General features: G+C 42.3%; 1 protein-coding gene across 2 annotated transcripts; it reads right to left on the bottom strand.

The window, feature by feature from the left end:
* Window positions 1-718: 718 nt before the first annotated feature.
* LOC132959337 (methyl-CpG-binding domain protein 5-like) lies at window positions 719-22,464 on the bottom strand. Of its 2 annotated transcripts, none has more exons than XM_061032256.1 (10): window positions 22,417-22,464; window positions 16,662-17,224; window positions 14,886-14,988; window positions 13,028-13,199; window positions 10,437-12,842; window positions 6,739-6,959; window positions 5,521-6,654; window positions 5,019-5,092; window positions 4,842-4,917; window positions 719-4,729 (listed from the first exon to the last, which is right to left on the bottom strand). In XM_061032256.1, exons 2-10 carry the CDS (start codon window positions 16,772-16,774, stop codon window positions 4,667-4,669), a joined length of 4,362 nt encoding a protein of 1,453 aa, XP_060888239.1. In that variant the 5' UTR covers window positions 16,775-17,224; window positions 22,417-22,464; the 3' UTR covers window positions 719-4,666. The 2 variants fall into 2 exon arrangements, with proteins under 2 accessions (XP_060888239.1, XP_060888240.1); XM_061032257.1 differs by having other exon boundaries at window positions 5,521-6,651.
* Window positions 22,465-22,572: the final 108 nt, after the last annotated feature.

Genomic DNA, 22,572 nt, shown 5'->3' with positions numbered 1-22,572 from the left:
CGGTTGCTAAACCAGCTGCAAAGAGCTAACTAGAGTTGGACCGATAAAAGCTAACTTAACATTCAATGTTTTGACACTTTCGTCGTTATAAAAGCTGATTTAGAAACAAGAAGATGTAGGCAAGTGTTTAGGAAACATGTCATACTAAAAGACCAAATTAACGTTCACTCTGAGGACTAAAAACGGGCGTTTAAAGGACAGCTCACGTCAACTGGTTAACTTAGGTGTGACGGCTTTGTTTGTCAACTGTACGGTGGCTGGGAAGGGCAAATCAAAATTACAAAGTGCGAAACACTTGAAACAGTGTCAGAAATGTGTCTCAGTGCTCCTAAAAGCGATTTACATCTAGTAAATATGTTTTGTAAATGTAGGCCTACATTAGTTTTGTCCTTGGTAAAAGTGTAATGATAATAATTGTTGCACACCGTAAGATGCATATTTGGTTACTTTTAGGGACTTCAGGGGCTCCGTATCATACTGAAATAAACTGAGTTAACTGTAATTAATGTGTGCTCTTTTTCTGCCCACTAGGGGGCAGTATGCAACAAGAAACTGCATTATATTTCCAGTTTTGGTAAGTCAAATCTTTTCACTTCCCTGCTGTTTTTAAACCTCATAATTAAATTAATTGTTAAACCTAATAATAATAATTTAATAAAATAAACTTGATATAATCAGGTAAGAAGAAACAGGGAGCATAAAAACACATTACACAGCATGTTATTCAAGTAAGAGTGACCATGTTTTTAATATCTTAAACATCTGTGCAACATTGTTCAAAATGTTACATCACTGCATGACCTGTAATGTTTCACAATATTTACAAAAAATGCTGCTTACATCAAACCATTAAAAAAAGTCCAAACAATCTCAAAATGATGGACTCTGACAAACTATCCCTAGCCCACATTAATGCAAAAAAGAAAAAGAAACAAGAGCAATCAAGTGCACATCATACTTCACGCGAGTCTATTTTTTGTAAAGTATATATTAGTGAGAAAATATATACTCAATTACAAGTTGTAAAAATAAAATACTGACAATGAAAGGGTGAAAGTGAGTGCAGAAAACAAAGTTCACTAGGGGGGAATTCAAAATCACACTCACACACCTCAACACACACACAAAAACAGACAGGAGGAGGAAAAAAAATAGACCGCACAGACCATCTCAAACACAAAAAATGCTTTGAACTCTTGACCACAAATAACATGAAACTGATCAAACAGATCCATAACACATGGGATCCCAACATGACACCGGGGTCCTGCATGTAATTGCACAAAAAACGGGGAAGGGGAGGCAGAATGAACTTTACCGAAAGAGCTCGAGTTCTCAACAACAAACATCACATTTCTGATTTTCTGACCACAGATTTACGTAAAACCATAAATGTAAGATTCTTAGAGTGTGCAAGCCAAAAAATAGCACAATTTATAGATTTATTGGGAGGACGTTTTTGACAAGTTTTAGCTTACAAAGTATTTGAACAGACGTTTTCAAACGGCTATTGCCTTGTGTTTTAAAGTCTGTTCTTCATCCTTGCACAGCTTGGACATTAAATGCACAGATGTCTTTATAAGCTGCTGTTTGATTTGAAATACTGTTTTTGACACAAATTTAAGACTTTTTTTTTTTAAACATTTACGGCATTTTTCAGGTAGCACACAACAACAAAAGGTGAGAATTGCATCCAGATGAGATCTCAATACATGATAACTCAGATTTCAAAAGTGTTAAAAGTGTGAGCAGACTAAAAATAAAGTTGTTTTACAAGTTCAATATGTAAGTTGTATTAAGTTTCACTATGAGGCTGAGATATGCTTTAATATTAGTGTTAACTGTGAAGAATCTCTCCAGAAAGTAGTGCAGTATTAACTGTTAAACTAATAATCAGTTACTTATTTGAATGCTGATTCTTTTCACTTTAATGTTACTGGAGCTTCGTTTCAGAGGTTTAGTGAGTTAAAACTTCAAACATAACATGACTTTTGAGCCTGGTAGCTGGACTTTTGTTTATGTGTAAAAGGTAAAGCTTAAAATAAATTACTTCATTGTTTTGAGGTTAGGACTTGTTATAGACATTTTAGAGCATTTTCAGGTCAGAGGAGATGTTGAAAATAGAAAAAAGCTGTTGATCGTTGCCATGGATTTGTATATTGCACTTGATAAATCTGTAGTGATTTCAGGTTGTTTGTTGTTCTCCAGGAGCAGCTGTGTGTGTGTTTCACCTCTGTGATCCCAATACTGTTGATTTTAAGACTGATCAAGTGATTCTTTCGCTTTCCGGCAAGTAGTGTTTAAACTGCATTTGTTACCGACACAAATGGTGTCTGCCTTTTTCTGATGTGCATTTTTATAAATAGTACAGTCCTGCAGGCAGACATCTTTTCCTTGAACTTATCCGTAACACGTACTGTAACAAAAAAGAGCCGACCAGAAAGGCTCACTGTAAGAAATAAGTGTTATTGTAATGGTCACTTTTTCTATCAACTGGAACATGAGTGTTTGTAATGGACTCTGAATACATGATCGATTCTTCACTGTGAAAAACAAAAAGAAAAACATACATATACACATATAAGGCTTGAGTTCTCAACTCTTGGTAGTATTATTGCCATCTAGCATATTTGTAAAGCTTAAAATAAATATGGAGTACTGTACATAAATAATTTACATCAATATGCAAAACAAAAAAGACAAATCAAATGATTTCAAAAAGGCCCCTAAATGTGAGAAATACTTCCGCTGCTGTTGAGTTAGTGTTCGTCATGATATCTAGACTCTGCCTCTGACATCGCTGACTTTACCTAAAGCTAGAGTCGTGGAGAAAAAAGGACTACAGTCATGGAGGAAAAACACTGTACAGACGGGCATGAGAACATAATGACAGAACTGACTGAAGGAAAAATCCACCCGAAGACACTCTCAGTAGTGAGCTGATGCTGCATTCAGGGTTTTTAATGTGAACATGATGCCATGTTAAGTTTGAATATGTTGCAGTTATTTTATATCTAGTAAGAGTTTAGTCTAATTCTTCAAACATCAGTTTGTCCTGGTATTTAAAAATACTAACGATGAGATAATAGATGAAGTCCTGACACATATTTCTGTACCTTAAGGTGCAGAACTCCATCAGAGGGAACTGCAGCTACAAGCCAAGAGCTACTGAGGTCTAGTAAACGGGATGTGATGACATGTCTGTTAGTCAACAATCAGCTTTGTCAAGTAAGAAGAGTTCTGAAATATCAAGTCAATGACAAACACTTAATTGTGATTATTGGCTAGCTGCATTAACAGTAAACAAAGTCACTTAAATGCATGTATAATTGTAAAAACTGAGCTGCAACCAGTGATTGTTATCATGAATCAACCTGCTGGTTTGTCTTTAATTATTCAATGATTTAGGTGATAATTTAAGGTTTTCAAATGCAAGAAATTATGAAGAAATGTCCTTGGGGTGGAGGACCTGAAACCAGAGAAAGTTAAGCATTACGCTGTTTTTAAATTAAGAAATATCTGAGTTACCGCTGCAGATTGATTTAATGGATTTAACTCCTGATGCTTCTTTAGAGTTGTACAAAGTTAATTTGGGAAAATCTGTCTTGACTCGGACGTAAAAACAAACATGTCATAGCTATAAATGAAAAGCTCCTGAGATGAACATCACAAAACTTCAAAGTGCCTGCAGGTGGATTTTTTCTCCTAAAATGGCAGATAAACCGACTTTCTTTCATCTACCGGTCACCATGCTTTGAAACAAAAATCATCATCTGCTAACCAGCCTTTTAGCACGCAAGCTGATCTCAGAATATCATGATTCTCCTGTCTTAGTTAATGCTGGAGCAGATGAAGATTTACCAACATTCGTCCGGCCGATGGAAGCTGCTTTAGAGGAACACTGAACACTTTCTGCTGGTAAAGTTCATTCTGTTTTTCTTTTTTTAAAAATCCAAAACAAACGAACACTTGAACTGGCGTGAAGTGACCTTCGTAATGGAGAACTCATATACTCATGCCTGTTCCACTGCTGTTCCTTTACAAAACTAATGAAAGGAAAAATAAACAGCACGTCTTACAGTTCATCATATAAAAGCTTTAGGCTGTATTCTTATTTATCCTATGCATGCGGCCGTATACAACCGCATTTCTGAATAGAAACCAAGACATTGGTACACTTCTGCTTTGTTTTTGTACAATAAAAGATAAAATGTGCATTAGGTATGCTTGTACATGACATTGTACAATATTTACATACAATTCTTAATAGCATGAAATTTCAGGATTATCTATATACATATTGAAAATGTATCAGAAATATTTGGACTGTCTATTTTTCTTAAATATGTAAGGTAATGCTTGTAGCTTTTTTTGTTTGTTTTACTATCTTATTCTAGAAAAAAATAGTTAATTCAGTGAGCTGTAGACAAATTGCAACCGTTTTTGACGTTCTTCTCTACTTTGTCTTTTTTCTTCAACAGTTTAAACTGTATCGGTGATTGGACATTTCCAGCACCTTCTGTGGTCAGTCATTAAGTCAAGTTGATATCATGGAACGAAGATGTACCACTGAATGTCCATGTGTAGCACCTGTTGGAGAGCTCAGATTGCATCAAAGGCTGATCGGACGAAGTCTCCGAAGGCTTTGAGGACAACACATTCAATGTTATCTGGATATCTTCCTCCTCTTAGGCTTGGGGAGCTTCACCTGACGATCCCTCGATGGGATCTGATGGCAGACAGAGAGAGAGAAATGTTGTAGAGCTGGGCAGGTAGGCAGATTAAAGTCAACACTTAACGACTGATAGAAATGATTGGTTAGATGATGTGTAAATACTCACTGTGCCCGACATCTTATCCAGCTCACTCATGGCCTCGTGGATAGCAGCTTCCAAGTGATTATTCAGTTTCCCCTGTCTGTTAGACAACAATAATATTTTTAGATTCATTACAATTCAAATGAAGCAGCCAGTTACAGATTCAAGTGTTATCTCTGGGACTTTTGTATGTTTGCTTACTTCAGGCCTCTTTTGGCGGCTCGGTCAAGTGCCTCTAAGTCGTGAGTTAGTGTTTTTAGTTTCTCTGGCTCTACCTGCATGGAGACAAGAGAAAACATTTCAGTACATCAAGGAAATGTTTGCTAACAGGTCAACAATTTCACACCAGAAAAAAGAAAATTACAGTTATTATTTTGTACTGTTCACCAGATATTTCTGCAGTCATCATTAGCGGGAGCTCTCCTATTCTGAAATTCTGCTTTAGCTGCATTTTGTGATCCATCTGCTGCTGTTGTTGCCAATGGACAAAAACAGCTTTTTTCCTTCTTAAAGTGATACAAAAGGTTTGGAAAAACTTGAGTCAAATCAGACTAAACATATTCTGAGAAAGCTTAAAGACAACTTTAAAGCAAACATAGCTGGAAATAGGCTAAAATCAGCCGTGCCTCTACAGTCTCATCTAGTCTGAACATTAAAGTTGGCTTGTAAAACACAGCCAGGTGTTCACAGAGACGTTTCTCACCTTGGCCTGCTCTCGCAGCTGCATAGCAGCGCTGTGCACTTGTTCCTCCCCGGCCAGCTTGGCAGGCCAGGGTGGGAAGCCCTTCAGCTGGCCCCAGACCAGCTCTCCCATGTTGAAGGTCCTGGAGCGGTAGTGGAGCAGCTCCGAGGCGGGCGAGTCCGGCTGACGTAGATCCTCCTCGCTGCTCAAGCTCTTCGTGTCCGAGGGACTGGGCGCCATGCCGTTGAAGTGGCCATTGTAGTGGCTGTAGTCTTTGGCTGTGGCCAGCGGTCCCTCCAGGCTAGTGGAGGAGCTCGGCGACTGGTCGTCCCCCGTAAGCTCCTGCCGTGGGGGGCCAAGGACTTCTCCGTAACTCCGGGTGTTGAAGTGGGAAGTGGCGCCGTTGATGTGTGCGCAACGCTCCACCGTCTGCTCCAGACGCTCCTTGTAGTTAGCAGGAGTCCGGTTGCAGTTGTTGAAGCGATAGGCATCATCGAGGAAGGCCTTATCGTGGGCCAGGACCAAGCCATGGTCGTTGGACCCTTCAGTGGGGCAGGGTGGGGCAGGGGCCAGGCTGGCAGGTCTCTCCATGCAAGGACTACTCCTCACATGTGTGGAACACTCCAGAAACTCTTCACCACCCCAGGCGCTGTTGTTGCTATGAGCGTCAAAGCCTCCCCCGTGCTGCCCTTCTCCGTCCCACTGCCCTCTGGGAGTCCCACGGCCAGGAGAACGGAAGTATTCATTGGCCTCATGGCCTTCTGGAGTGCTCTTTCCAGGATTCATGTTCTTCTGACCCCGCCCCGACCTCACCTGCCTCGGTCTGGCCTGCTGAGTTAACACGTCCCCCTCCTGGTGTCCATGCAGGACTGTGCTGACCACTTTGGGGATGTTGACAGGCTCCCCTATCGAGGCAGTGAAGGCACTCATGGCGCTGAGGGCGGGCACCGGACTTGCCTGTGTGGTCCCGCTCACTGTGGTTGTTATAGTTACATGCATGCCCTTGCTGGCTGCGTCCACCACAGCTCTGTAGATGGCGTCCACGGACTCAGGGCCTCCACCCGGTCCCCTGTCAGAGCCAGGTGTACCCGCTGGAAGCCCCTCGCCTTGAGGCTGCTGCCCCTCCCCGAAATGAGGGTGTGGCAACATCCCCTGCTAGGGAAACAACAGCAAGGTAAAATAAAGATCAAAGTAAACAATAAAGTTTCTAGGAGATCAAATTGATACTCGTCATCCCACCTGGTAGTTCTGGTAGAGGCAGGCCATGGAGCCGGCGTTGGTGTTGCTGCTGTCCGTGTAGGGGTGGTTTTCTGAGAAGTGCTGCTGCCCCTGGTAGGCTGGATGTGAGCTCACCCCCTGCTGCATGGCCTGATGAACCTGCTGCTGGAACATCTGACCTCCACCAGTGTTTATGTGTGTCTGCAAGCCGCCCATACCACAGCCAAGGGATGAAGGGTTTCCTGCAAAATAGTTTGAAGATACAAAGTGTGTTAAAAGGACATCTGTACCTTTAAAGAAGTGACACTGACAGTGGAGAGAAAGGGCACTTTAAAGGACAAATCAAGTCATAAAGGGAAGATCTGACATTAATGAAATCAGAATAAAGGATCTGGTTTTCCTTAATTGTTTTGTTTAACAAATTTTTGAGTTTGATTCGCTGATTGCAGTCAACATTTAAATTAAAATTCAACAAATGAAACAAGTAATGTTTCTAAATTAATTTTCCTTTCCCAGTGTTAATTACACAATTATTACAACATTTTCTTAACTTGATAAAACTGATCTTCAACACTCAGAAAAAGTAGTATCGTTACAATTCTCGAAGATGTTGCAATATTCAACTCTATGTAGCAGTTAAGTGAAATGTATACCTTTTCAAATGTACAGTTCCCAACAGAAAATGAACCAAAAAGCTGTGAAAGTGTCTCTTATCAGAACCTTTGAGAATAGAAAAAAAGTTGCACATTAACAATCTGTTGCACCAGAAGTAACAGACGGACCCACTGCCAGATGCGAGGTGCGGACAGACTTGTTAGCGAAGCGTGCAGGGACAGAACATGAGCAACAACCATCGAGGCCACAGATGTATCAATGAATGAAGAGAAAGCCCAGCAGCAATGTTGTACAGACAAAGAGGAAGCAAATACAAAATCTCCGAGGCCTAACGCTGCGTTGTGTGTGTGTGTGTGTGTGTGTGTGTGTGTGTGTGTGTGTGTGTGTGTGTGTGTGTGTGTGTGTGTGTGTGTGTGTGTGTTTGTGTTTGTGGAGCAGCTGGTGTGATGCTACATGGCTGAAGGGCAGCTGTGTGTGCTCTCCATTTTTTTCCTCCTCTTTTATTTCTCCCTCTCCTCTCCAGCGCTGAGAGCCACGACACGGCCAACCCCCCCTCTTTCTCCCCATATCCTCCGCTACTGCTATGATATAGTGACGGCTGTTGCCGGGGGAGGTTGCCATGGGAACCGAGTGATGATTGGTGGTGCTGTCCACTGCCAGGAAGCTTGGTGGGGGGAGTCGTGTGGGTGGATGAGGGGGGTTATGGGGGTCGGGTGGTGTGATTTTACCCTGCTGGGGGATGTGGGGGCGGTCAGCTGGGTGGCAGGAGGTCTGGGGGGGGTTTACAATGAACTTTGGGGTATTTGTTGATGGCAAGAGGAGGGGGCAGGAGGGTTGTTCAAAGCTTGCTAGCTGTCTAGAAACAGATGGCTAGAGGCTAATGCTAAAAAGCCACTCACTAGGCCACTTTCAAAGAGATTTGAGGGCTCTTAAGATCCCAAACATGTCATCCAAATTAGCTTCAAGTATGGTATTACATCTGCCAATGATGGCAGAATATATTTTTTCCCCAAGAGGATGTGGGTTCTTAATGTGCCATTGCTAACAGGGGTCCGAGAAAGGAAAGGATAGGAGAGGCTAGGTGGGTTTATTTACAGTACAGGTCATCTGTATGGTTCCTTTTCATATTTCAAAAACCAAAGACAGACCACTAAAATCCCTGTAAGACAAAGTTTGATAACACTGTTGACAAAATGTTTGTATCTTGTTTTCTTTGATTATGGCAAAAGAATGTACTGTATGTGCATTGGCACTTGTAGCTGTGAGAGCTTATGATGGTAATGCAATGTTAATAGTAACAAAACACAAATATATGCATAACTATGCATTCAACTTCTTTGCCAGGCCTTAATGACATGTTAGCTGATTCTTAAGCAAAAAAAATGGATGCAAACACTTAAGCATGATGAGTTCTGCACAACAGCCAAGAAAGATGCTAAAATCCCTCTCATCGTTCTAGTTCTAATGGTGTGGTCATAGATCATTGGCATTTCACTTGATAGTATCCTTAAATATTATTCTATTGGATGTCTACTCCCTATCAGGAAAATAGTGGGAGTTCAGTAGTGACACGGTCCAATGCTCAATTAAAAGTGTGACCAGCGTTTATACAAGTATCATCCCCAAATCAGACTCGGTTGTGGCTGATGTTCAAAAATGTAGGACACTGATAGAGATTGGGGCCAAAAGGACTTCTTTAGGTGAACTAGAAACAAAAAAAGCGAATGTGTTATTTCTGCCAAACATAGAAAGTAAAACTACATCCTTCAATTATACTGATAAAAATTAGCTTTCTTTTGTAGATTCTCTTTGAAAATTTTAAATTTAGAAGTCCAAACTGCAACTTAAAATGACCAGGAGTGGCGACAAACGTCACAGGCTGCCTCCTGACCTGCACAGGACCACCAGAATTTCAATGACTTGGAAGATATACAAAATAACAGGACACCTGGTGATAAGAACAGGTGGCCTGCAGCAGACCTTGGTGATATCTCCATTATAAACCATATGAGGACACACAGACGCACAATGAATACATAAACTCATCGTCTGGCCCCGCAGCAGGCAGAAAAAAACACAAGATCTATGTCTTTTCAGTGCTTTTATACACAGAAACTGAAAAAAAAACATGCTGTGACACACACGTCATCCACATGCACACCAATAAATTAAAACACACACACTGTAAACACAAGTAGTGCACACACGGTCATTCAAACACACACACAGGCCTAAACACTCATCAAAGGCTTCGCTCTGGTCTCTATTCAGGGTCTATCGTTACTATAGCGACCAGCTAGCCGGGAGAAGCTCTTTCGAACGCCCTATCTGGGCTGCTTCCCTTAAAACGAGATCCAGATCCCATTTCCATCTTCTTACACCATTGACTGATGCTAGCATACAAATAAAACAAAGAGAAACACTGGCTGACTGACAATTAGCTGAGCTTCCAGAGATGAGGGGCCTGCTCATTAGCTCACAGATCCTGGAGGAGCCCGACTGTCTCGGCTCGGGGCCTATCACCTAAATCCTTTGGTTTTAGTTCACTCATAAAGACAGAAACTTATCACGAGGAAGGGAGGGGAGGTATAGGCTAATTCACTGCACATGATATCAACACCATCCTCCAGGAAGATGGAGGTCTGCTCGGACTGTAGCTGCTCAGTTTTTGTTCGTTTTAAACGCCAAATAATTACTTGCAGCGATTTTCATGTTGTTTGAACAAGTTGAAAATTTAAGGAGCTGCTGTTTATTTAAATAATAATAATATCTTACAGTTGGGTCGTTGAGATGCAGAGCTGGAATGATCATACTACAAATGTTGTTCATTGTAGTGCACAGGATTATTATCATGAATGAACTGTATGCAAATAATTTGCACTATTTAAACACATAGCAGAAACAGTTGAAAAGTACTTTAAATCATCACTGTGGTTTGACAAAATGATAGTGTGGTAATTTGGCTATAAATGTAGGTTCCTCTGGTCCCAAGTTACTGATAGGATGACCAATGTTTATGATTTCAGTGATTGCTCAGCATTAGTAAGATATGAAAAAAGATAAATACAGTTGAACAGTTTTACATCATAGTGCTGACTACTCACCTGTATCAGAAATGTTTTGTGTACAGCTTCCATTGACACCTCCATGAGGCATCACCACCATGTTATTCCGTCCCATACTTTGCAGAAGTTTCTGTTGCGATGGGTGAGGGCCTGGATGGGACAGCGGTGGGGGGTTGGCATTTTGGCGTCCCAGTGGCATGCCGTCAGGGCCCAACGGCACCCCTCCCGGCCCGATGGGTCCACAGTTACTCATTGATGAGGCCTGCATCTTGACCATCATGTCAGGGAACTGGCCTTGACGAGGGCCCAGATGGCCCCCAGTGGGGTCCATGCTCTGGCAGTGCTGCATTGCATCTCCTGGGCCTCGCAGCCTCTGCTGAGCTAGGAGGTTTTGCTGAGGGCCACCGGGGACCATACCTGTGCTGTCGTTGTAGTGCAGCTGTGCTCCTCCTTGAGGACCAGACCCCTGCCCGGGACTTAGACCTGGACGATGGCTGTTACCAACCATGCTGTGGGAGCTCTGGCAGCTCATGGTCTGAAGAAGTTGGGCCATGGAGGTGTTTGGTGGAAGGTTTCCAAGTCTGCCCACTTTTCGCAGCTGCTCAGTGGCACTGGGACCCTGCATGTGGGGTCCTCCCATGCCTCGTTTGTTTAGCATACTATAGACCATGTTGTTACTGTTATCGTGGTTCACAGCAGCACTGCCTGAGGACTGTCTCCTTTTACGCATGGGGTCCCTCTGCTGGGCCATGAGTTTGTCCCTCAGAGCTGCCCGACCACTTTGACCCTCAGGACTGTTGAGCAGCATGGTGGAGTTTGGCGGGAGCATTGAGTTTAAAGTGCTGTGTCCCTCCATGCCTCGAGGGCCGCTCATAGGGCCAGGGTGCCCACTGCCTCCTCCGTTACCACCCCCAACTGCCCCCATGCCTGCCATACCAACACCACCACCAGCCATGCCAGCAGTGCTGTTGCCAGCAGCGCTGAGTTTGTTTTGATTTGCTAGCTGTGCTTTGGCTGCGGCTGACAAGAGACTGCTGGCGGGGAAGGAAGCAGCATTCTGTTGGTTTAGGATCTGGTTGAGGGGCATCCCCAGGAGTCCTGGGTGGCCCTTCTGGGAAGCGCTAGGGGTTGCCATAGAAGAGGATGACGAGGAAGAAGAAGTGGGTGAGTACATGGAGTTGCTGTGCTGCTGGGTGCTAATCGAGTTTCCCATCCCTGGCAGCAACTGGGAGTCCTTGTACTGGTAATGTGGGTCAGATTTGTTGGTGGAGGGGCTGGAGGGCATGGCTGGCCTGGGAGATCCCATTGCAGACCTGGGGGAACGAGGAGGAACCTTCATAGTGCCACACGGGGCCTGGTGGCCCGAGGGCATTGCAAAGTTCCCGTGGTCGGAGGAGGTGGAGGATGAGCGTGACCGATGAGGGGAGGCCTCCATTCTCCCAAGAGCAGGCCCACCCATGTGGACAGGAGAGGTGACAGGGGATGGGGACATGGAGGATGTGGGACCCCCCTGTTGAGTCCTTTGAACATGGCCGCCATGTCCCACAGGCCCAGGCTTCGCTGTGGGCAAAGGTAAGTTGCTTGGCAAGGGAACAATGGTGGGAGGGGGGATGTTTACATTCATCATTGGTACCTGAGAGTGGATGTTAGGCTGGAAGTTTGAGGGGTTTTGGGCATTGTTGGAGGGCTGGCTGACATGTTTGCTGGGAATGGGATCCAGGATGCCTAAGGGGTCTTTTTCAGAAGTCAACTGCCTTTTCTGAAGGGCACAGGATGGTGGTATGGATGGAGGGGGTACAGGATGCATAGGGGGCTGTGTTTTATGGTGAAACGTTGCACGGGGCATATCCATACCAGGGGGGAAGTTCCCCCGAGGCATGTTCATGTTCATGACAGGGCTTTTGGCAGTGGCCGTCGGAGAGAGGGGCGTGCTAGTCCTCCCTGTCATGGCGCAGGATGGCTGGCCTGCAGGGGAGCCATGGAGCAAAACATTGGGTGGGGAAAGAGGAGTCCTAGTGTTACCATGGATAGATGCTGAACCAGGACTGCCAGCTCCTGGAAACCCACAAGGATTTGTCCTTGGAAAGCCATCAGGACTGCCTAGAGTGTCTGCACTGGGAGACTGAGCACCATCTCCATACAGCTTAGCACTGGAGGGAGGTGGGCTCAGCATGCCTCCATACCCAACCCGGTACGGGGATTTGGGGCCTGGCTCCCCACCGCCCAGCCTCTGCTGCCTGGGGTACCCAGTGTAGAGGTCAGGCTGCTGGGCTCCACCCATCTCCTGGGGTAGATACAGCCTTTGCTGCTGCTGCTGTCCAGCTGCCATCATCATCTTGAAAGGATTCTTGCAGTCTTGTCCAACAGCATTTGGCAGACCATCATGGGGTTTAGTCCTTATTGCTCGTTGAGACGTTGAATGCGCAGAGACCACTGATGATGTACCTTGAGGGGTCATAAAGAATATTTACGTCAAACCAATACTAATAACTTGGGCAACATTTAAGACAAAACAGGAAAGTCATTGTTATCAACTGACCAGACTGGTTGGCGAACAAGGAAAATAAATTACCTTAAATCAAACATTCCACAAATTAAGTTGATAGAGCTGGATTTACAGGTACTCTTACCTCCCCCTGGACTGGTCAGTGTCAGAGGTGGGTGCGTCTCCATGCTCCTGTGCAGCGTAGCCACAGCCAGAAGCTTCCTCTTGTGAATGCAGAGTTTGGTGACGTCTTCATCCGCTTTCACATCCTCTGCTGTCCTCTGATGGACAGCTGCCCCTGGGTCGAAGTTAAACACCTAAGGAGAACAATATTTAATTAGATATACATTCACCGCTGCCGTTGAAAAATTGTACCACACATATACATCATATTCTATGCCAATGAGTAAGATTGATGTCTCAAAGCAGAAAATAATCTATTCTAAGTTTAAACATAAGTTTAATAGAATGTGACACACGTAAGAAGCAAACCCTGACATCAGTTTAATGTTCTGAAAATGTTGTGTCATCATTTTGTGTCATCATAGGATAATTCAAGGAGTAGGGAAGTCAAAATGTTTCCAAAACAAGACTACATAAGCCCAATATAATGGCCTGATAGGACAGACATGGTGTGTTGGGGACAAATTTAGCTTCAAGAAGGATAATCTGTTGGGTTACCCTTTGTAATGTGAGACTGTGGATTCCTCACAGCATCTGCACATCTGTGGATTGGTGTTTCAAATTGATTCATACATTGTCAAGCATATGGAAGGGAGTGGAGAAGTGAATTAAGCTGCAGGAGAGCTTTCTCTGGACAATTTTGTACCTTTATTCCGTGGAAACCGCTCCCTTTTGGGGTTCATTGTGACGTTAATTTAAGCTGACCACAGCCACAGCGCTCTATGAAGGACGAAACTACAAACGTTTTTACAGCCACCTTCCAACTTGGGATTTACTTTTTGATCCATTTCTACAGAAACAAAAGCATCACTTTTAACAATAGCCTGTCAGAAGTTGGTTTAACCTTGACTTGAACAGTGTGACACCATTTCCTTCTCTCAGACATGTTGATTTCCTCCCTCATCAATTTCTCTAATTTTCAGCTGTAGAAAATGTGTCCCGTCTTGACTTGTCGTGGACAAGAGCTGATTGTCTATTTTGAATGAGGACATAATGTATTCTGAGGAAGCCTTTTGCTTACACTCATGTTAATGAGTTGCAGCAACTGCATCTATAACAATTGGAAAGTTCCTAATTACCAACAATAGGTCTGTGTCAAATGACAATCAGTTAACGTGTCCATCAAAATGACAGTCATTTTTGCAGAAGAAAATGCTTAAATTTAAGCTATGGTAGGCAAGTTCTGTCAAAATAAAATCATTAAACTGACAACCATTTTTAGAGCATTTGACTTATTAACTGCTGTTGAGACAAAAAAAGAATTTAAACAAATATAAAAGAAGACTTCAACATTATCGTGCCCATCCTATTTTTTATGAACATGAATGTATGAGGCTTATGGATTGAAAATACAATGATTTCTTGTTCCTCCTGTGGAAACTAGAGATCAAACGATCTCCTCCTTAAAAAACACACTTTGAGGTGTTCGATTTCATCGTCTCTAAACAGCAGGGATGGGACCAAATGCATGATCACTCCAACTAAACCCGAAATCCAGTTAGATGTTGTCTGCTATTGGGATCTTGAAAATAATACTTCACAACCTGTCTCATCATTTTCACTTTTAACATTAAGCTAACAGCTGATGAATAAAAGCTTGACCAGGAGCGACATTTCTAGAACAATAGCGTCATGTGCTAATACATTTTTAGGTTTGACTGACAGTTTTTAAATCTTTTGTTCAGGCGTAATATTTTGGACAACAGCATTTTAACTTCATTTGTGTATTGGTACTTCCACCTCCTGGAGCCTCAGTTAAGAGGCAGCTGTAAACTCTCCGCCCGGCTGTGTTTTAAATGAGTTAAGATGATAAAAATTACCTTGTGGAGGATGAGTGGGCACTCCAGGCCGCATTTGCAGGTTCCATCTGTCAGCAGGTAGGTCTTCACCTGCTCCAAGCTGGACAGCAACGAGCCACTGGGACTGCAGAGAGAAAACAACGTTAAGATGTGGAGAGACTCCAGCTGGTGTAGCTCCAATGAACAAATACTTCTGTGATATTTAGCATTGCAGCCCTTTTTGCATTGTTTAAAATACCTCTTCTCTACTTTTGGACCAAACCACAGATTTGTTTTTGTACCAAAGTGAACATTTTATATGGAAATATTACAAAAGTCTAGTTCTCCCACCATGAATTTATCCCTGACTCAGAAGAGTAAAACCATTGCACAGAGGAATTCTCCACTGACAGACACATAAATGATTTTTTAAGGTGGGTTAGCAGCTGCTTCAGGCAGGTTCTGCTGCAGGTTTTACAGGCTTGCAACCATGAAATCAAAAGGTAAAATCCTCCCACTCAACAGCGCTACAGCACAGTGGAATTCATCCATCTGTACGTATTAAAAGAACAATTTAAAACATGTTTCGTATCTATAAAGAGAGAAAACTGTTCTTCAGAAGAGGACATCAGCTACTGGACAGTATTATTCTCAATAAAAACTCCTCCAGTTTATCAGACAATGGATATATCAAAAGCTCAAAACTATAGTCATAAACAATGGGTGACATCATCTCCTTATATAAAGTCTGCAAACCCGTGGATAGTAAAGGACTAAAAGTAAATAATTGGAGTGTGATAAGAAGGTCACTGCTGCTGCAAAGCAGGTTTCACCCATGAGAAATAAGACAGACCCTTTTGCACTAAAAGATTGAGAAAAGCAGAGAATAAATCTCCAGTGACACATTTCAAACTGTCCACCAACGATGAAGAACACTATGTACCATCTGTTGATCCCATTAAACATACACAGTGATAGTGTGACATAACAACCACAGGCTGAATCATCAGTCACATCAAAAATGTACAGTTGGACATCCCTGCAGCAAATGCACACTTTTAATGTAAAAGAACATGAGCAAATACATGTGTGCAGTGACAGTATCAGGCCACGGTCACAGAAGTAGACAGGATTCTTTCCAACACCCAAAATAAACCTGACACCAGCCAACTGCTTTGGTTCATTGTGACTGGTAAATACACGTGCCGGAGTTCAGATGCCAGAAAGGACACCAACTTCCAGTCTGCATGAGACCACGACTGCTGAAGGATCCAACGCATTAGTAAATATGTCCTTGTTCAACAAGCTGGGCTGATTTTTGTGGTGATGAACCACTGTTTATCAGAATTGTTGTATACTCCTGTCCCAACATGTGGCCTTCATCTGTAGAGGTACTGCCAAAGATATAATATTTTTTAGTTTATCAGCTATTAGATGCTAAATAAACTGCAGCATCAGGGCCTGAAGGAATGATTTTACTTCACACTGAAAGCAAAAGTCACCACATTTCTAATCATCTCCTGCAGAGCTAATCAATTACAGAATCTCTAATCGTGTGTTTGGAAAACAGAACTGCTGGGGGCTTTTAGATTTAGAAAAATCGGTAAGAAACATCACGTTTTATTACCGATCTATTACATTAGTAATAGACATGGTCCAGGACATGAAGTCTACAATTTCACTGATCTCCATATATTTTGCACTAAGATGGAACAATCTATGGCCTCTACAATCAGAGGTTTTTTATTTTTCTCTGTTTCATTTATGTCAAACTAATGCCAAGTCATTAATGAAACATCTTTGAGGAACTCTTCATACCTTACGTATACCACCCCTCCGCCATGATCCGCCTTGCGCTTCCAGCCGATGGGGACCTGGACAGGGGCGGCCTGCCTCTCATCTCCCGTGTCACAGTCCTTTCCGCCATTCATTGCTCTGCTGGTTTTACGCTCGACACCTCAGAGGGATATATATCAGACATCAACCAGCGTCTTCACGATGCACGTCATGTTCGTCTTCCAAAGCCGTGGTAGTGGAGAGGTGGTGGTAGGGTTGTAGAGACGGGTAGAGCTGCAGGATTATGCTTTCAACGTGGGACTCTGCTCTCAGGTGGAGCTGATGGGGTGGTGGGGTGGTGGGTAGTTGGGTAGGGTGAGGCGAACTCACGGCAGACCCTACCCTTTGAGCTGCTTCATGGTTAGGGGGCTAAACGGAGCACTGACTTCCATTAGTGCATCTTGTCTGATTAAGCCAACTTCGAGTCTTGTATTTTGAGTTTTTTACCATTTGTCTCTCAGGAAACAGTCCTTCAGTCTGACAAGTTAAGTGTGTTCAACATGTTGGATCCCAAATGTGGTTGGGTAGCGGTTTTCCCATGGTTCCTGTGAGAGCAAAACAGAAGAGAAAACACAGTGAGTAATTGAATATTCTGACACTTGTTTACTTGTAGTTACAGGCCTATCGCTTATTTTCTGCATTGCTGAAATTAGACTTTAATCACACCAACGTTACCCCTGCATTAATTGAAATTTGGTTTTAAAAGAAAGTATGACCGTCCACGTTACAATCCGGCAAAAGCGTTTTACCAGATATCTTTTTCCACAGTTCAACATGGTGTCGTCAATCGAAGATTGGTGGCGGCCAATCATAAAAAAAAGTAGGTTACTCTTGAGCATGAACGCTGCTTTTCTTCTGTTGAGCTTGTGATTAGTGTTAAGATAAAAATACATATAAAATCCCCTTTGAGAGGACTACAAAATGCTGTTGAGTGTCTTGGAGGTTTATAATCCTGTAGATTTAAAGATCTGTTAGTCATACTGGAGTCCCAGGATCATATTTCATTTTCTAAACTGAGCCTAAGGCAACACATGCCCACCAAGGTAGCCCCTTGTGTTGTTTAAACGCAGGTCTCTCTGCCTGCTTAGGAACAGCTTTTAATATTGCAATGGTGTACTTTTTGGTGTATCAGGAGTAGGGATGTAAAGCCATGATTGAGCCATCACAGTACATTCTTATATAGATTCTTTGAAATCCCAATGTCTCCCAAGACACTATTTTGATAAAGATTGTGAAATCATTTGAAATGTTAACACTCACTACTACTTTTTACATTAAAGAAATTGGATTATGGAATTTCAAACAATAGAATCATTCAGATCTATGGTTCAGGACACCTCTAAACCAGGGTGCAACTTTGTACAATAAAATAAAGGATGAAGACCAGAACAGCCTTCATTTATAACCAACAGTGATCAATTCAAAAAATAATTTTATTGAGCAAATCTTACAGAATATGACTATTTTACAACATTTAAAACGGTACAAATGCTTCAAAATACTTTAAAATATGACATTTGAATCATTTTGGACAAAAGATTTTGTAATCAAGACAAATTGTTTCATCAAATTATATTGTACCAAGGATGGATTTATTTTCACGCTGAAATATTGGCAATATTTCATCCCCCCTCTCTCTCAGAAAAGAATTTCAAACACTGGTATGAGCCCATCAAAGCTGTAAAATCGGCTGAACTCTGTACGTGAGTGAAGGAGCTTCATGCAAAGCCTCCTCTCAGCCGCCGCTGCTGCTGCTGACTCATAACTGCCCTGCGAGCTGCTGAGACCAAACCCAGTGACACCAGCACAGAGGAAGAGAGGTACCCGTGGCACAGTATAAAAAACAAGGCAGCAGCACTTAAACGTACGCTGTTTGTCTGGAAATAAACGCAGCAGCAACAGTAACACCTCATCATCTCAGGAGAGATGCGCAGCGTCCTATCACAACCAGCACATCATTAAAATCTTATTTCCCACAAGTCCATGTTTGGAAAATGCAGAGGTAACAGAGAAAACATGTATTCAATTGTTGTCTTCACATTGGAGGGAAAATTATATTTTTCCAACAAGAGCTTAGTGCAGAGTCCCTGCTTTAGGATGTCACAATTTAACCTCCATTTATAAAGTGGTTATCTCGTACATGGTCTTTTTTGTTTGCTCAAATCATGTAAGATATTGCAAGTAGGATACTGACAGAGGGCAGTTATGTGCAGCAAAAGTCCTGGACCAGATTCAAATCAGTCATTTTGATTAAAAACTGCATTTGTGCCTTAGCCAAATGATTTCATCTAAACCTTTGGCAAAGCAACTCCCTGTAAATCTGCCACCTCGTTAATGTAAAGCACAAATTTCAATCTCAAATCTTTCTATTTTAATGCTTATCTCCCCACACAGTTTCCTCTAGCAGGTCCAAATGAAGCAGAACATCGTACCTGCAAATCTGTAACCTTATGCTGCAGGTTGATCATTTCTAACATAATGTTTTTTTTGCCTTTTTGCATGCATCGTTTAAAATGAAAAGAAAAACAGATGTAGAGAAAGGACAGAGAGGATCATAGTGGTGGTCAAACTGAGGACAAATGCAGAGTGAACGCAGTTATATCTGCACTGGAGTCAGCTTCAGGTGGATTTTTATTTCACCAAAAAGATGGTCTAAAGTCAGCATTGAACTTTTAGATGTGCAGCAATGGATTATGAAGTACCTTTACAGCATAAGCCTTAGTCGCTGCAGCTAAATAGTTGACGTGCACGCCTCAAGTTACTTGTCAGGGCTGCAGCATCTTCATCTTTTTGCCTATTCTTTCAGTTATTTATGACCCCAAAAGCGATGGTTATGCTAGGTTATGTAAATTTAATGTAAAATGTCCTTAGTCTGCACTACAGAAATTGCCAGCATTGTAGTACCGTCACAAATCATATTAGGGAGGAATGTCTGTAATAACTGTCAAGAAAGGTTATTGTTTGTCTGACATCACTGCAAAGTCACCGAGTTCTGCGATTTGAGACAAGACTACAAAGTAGAGGGCAACTCGTAAATTTTGTAGCACGGCCAGGGTTAATCTGAGTTTATCATAAATATGAACAGTTAAATTCGAAAACAAAATCATACCAACTTTTTCTCCCCAACATAACATTTGACTCTTTTGGGGGAGAAGGACCATCTTTGGCATTGCATGTTGACGGGAATGCTAAAGGTTTGGACTAAAACCAGCTGCTATCTTCATACAATCAATGTGGAACAAGAACAGAAGTTAATTCAGAGAAATACATCAGTACAGTAGACTTACAGAAGGGCCGTCTCGGAAAGACAAATATGCTCTCGATAAGAAATCGCATCAAAGGTTCAGTAACTAAATTTGGTGTCCATTAAGGATGGAAGTTTATGTAAATTAAAGTGCTTCCTCTAAGTCTTCATTTGGAGGAATATGTGCAAACAAGATGTTGGTGTGCAAAGTATTTTATTTTCACTAAAATGCTGGCACCGTAAAAGTGGTTTGTATAGTGATATGTTGCAGGCAACACACAGGCAGCCGCGAACTAGTCTCAATAACTTGTTTTTCGTAGTCCTGTTAAAATTGGTTAAAAATTAGAATAATTGACTCAATCTTTAAGTGACGTGGATTTTAGAGACAGTACGCATTTAGAAATTCTCCAAGAAATGATATCACGAAAAGCATACAAAACATTTTAAACTGTGTAAACAATTTAAGATGTGTATTTAGGAGTTGTCAAAAGTTTAGACTATCAAAATGTCTTTGCACTCTGATTGCAAACAAACATATCCCATATGCCCATATTTCTACACTCATAATTATTTGCATATCAATATGTTGTGTACCTTGCAATGTTTAACTACACATGTATTATTTTAGGCTTGACGATTTTGAAGATACTTTCAATATCATCATTAATTACACAACCTATGGTTTCAGTCGAACAGATTCTAGGGGATATGATGCATTTGCAAAAATACCAAACTACGTAAGCACTAGCTGACAAGTTTTTGGCAGAGTTCTCATAATGAGTTATTACACACTATATATGTTTTTTGCAGATATTTAATCCAGTTGACATTAACAGTAGGCCAGCATGACATGCAGTGTGCTATAACAGTGTACAATATGTGGATAACGATATGAATTGCGATGTGAATTGCAAGCTTTAGCTCCATCTGCATGCATCAAAATGGTGTGAAAGCATGGACGTCATGCCAGGCCTCCATACAGCGGGTACAATGTACACATGGGGAGTGAGAAAGCATGGCTTGAATTCATTCAAACTGTTTTATTGTAATAATAATAAAACAGACTTTTGCACTATGTATATTGTGAATGCTCATATCACACTAATGATAAAATAAAGATTAATTGCACAGTCCTAATTAAGAAGCAGGTAACCAACAGGAATGTTGCATGGTGGAATGATTTAAGATCAGTTTATTACAAGATTTGGTGCTACTTCATGTCACCTTGAAAAGGCACTGTGCTTGTGAGATTTAACATCTGACATGCACAATAAAGGTTGACTAGTCAGTGTAGGGCATCATAAATGCTACCTCTGGGCATTTAAATTCTCACTTAGAGCTCATGGGATCTCTGAGAAATGCATTCAGTGAAGCAATATAAGTTACCTGAAAAAAGCAAGTGGAGTATAATCTTGAATATGATACAAATGAAAGGAATAAAACACAAACTGTGCACCCATTAAACAGAACAACCTCCTCTTATTGAACCCACAGAAATCCATCACTGCTCTTTTAGTACTAGGTGAGATTAAATCCATTAATTCTCAACCTAGCATCTAAATCTTCCTGTAACCCCTTGGAGCAGGCTAAGGCTAGCTATAGGGGTAAATTAGCCATATTGTCCTGCTGCAGCCTTCAAAGTTGACAGCTGCACAAGTTCGCTTCGTTGCTAGCTGCATGACAAGACTTTTTTCCCTAAAACTGGACAACATGACAACCGCTTGTGTACACTACCAAAGCAACCAAAGGTGCTTGACTGTTAGATAATAGCAAATTAGCTTTGAGAACATTAGCCAGACTAGTCCATCAACTGTGCCAAGTGTTGCTTTATTACCGTTTTAACGAGAGTAATCTGGCGTTAAGTGTTGTTTATTTTACCCCACAGGGACACATTGGGCTAAAAGGCAACAGTCTGTAAGCCTTTATGTTAAAAAGAGACCGTGTCAACAACCGAAATCTGTCTGTCTGACTCTGCTTTTTGATGCATTGGACTCAGCATCTCGGCTAGCTCTGTTAGCATCCTGAGCGTCAGCTGTCTAGCTCCCGTTACTCAGCTAGCTAGTTAGCCAGCTAGCTTGTTGTAACGAAAATGAACCAGAGGGCGAGCTCGACTACGCTAATAACATTTTAGCATTTAATTGACGATCCGAAACCGGTGTTGTGCACGTCGAGAGCAACCAAGGCAGGTTCCGACTTCAAATTGTCGAATAAAAAAACAGCTAGGCCCGCGTCCAAAGGGGTCCAGGCAAGGCCAGGGCCAGGCCGAGTTAGCACGGGTTAGCCTAGCATGCTAGCTAACAGCCGCTGCGTTTGCAGAGAGAGAGCGAAGAAGAAGAGAGAGACGCTTTAACGGTTCTGTCTGCGTCAAATCAACCCGTAAACAGCCCGTTCTTACCTGGGCATTCCCGCGAATGCATATCGGAGCTGAAACAGTGAAACATGTAAGCAGCAGTGCGTTTCTGACCTGATGAAAAATAAGAATAAGAAGCCTACCCATTAGTTCTCTGCCTTTGCTGGTTCTCCTACACTGGGATATTGGAAATGATGGAGAGCCGCACTGCGCAAGCGCGGCAGGAGCAGGCAGCAGATGGGAGAGGTGATGCACAGTTACCTCCAGAGCTCAGATACAGAAGGTCTGCATGGCAAAAG

Source organism: Labrus mixtus, chromosome 24 (assembly GCF_963584025.1).
Source record: "Labrus mixtus chromosome 24, fLabMix1.1, whole genome shotgun sequence".
NCBI classification, from domain to species: Eukaryota; Metazoa; Chordata; class Actinopteri; order Labriformes; family Labridae; genus Labrus; species Labrus mixtus.
The sequence above is the reverse complement of the archived record's forward strand: the minus strand, read 5'-3'. Positions and strand labels throughout refer to the sequence as shown.

Excerpts from the sequence above, each read along its gene's own strand:
- LOC132959337 (XM_061032256.1), bottom strand. The coding sequence starts at position 16,774 with ATGAATGGCGGAAAGGACTGTGACACGGGAGATGAGAGGCAGGCCGCC. Across the intron at positions 12,843-13,027 it reads ACTGACCAGTCCAGGGGGAG|GTACATCATCAGTGGTCTCT; the intron begins GTAAGAGTACCT and ends TGACCCCTCAAG. Across the intron at positions 5,093-5,520 it reads AGCTGCGAGAGCAGGCCAAG|GTAGAGCCAGAGAAACTAAA; the intron begins GTGAGAAACGTC and ends GTCTCCATGCAG.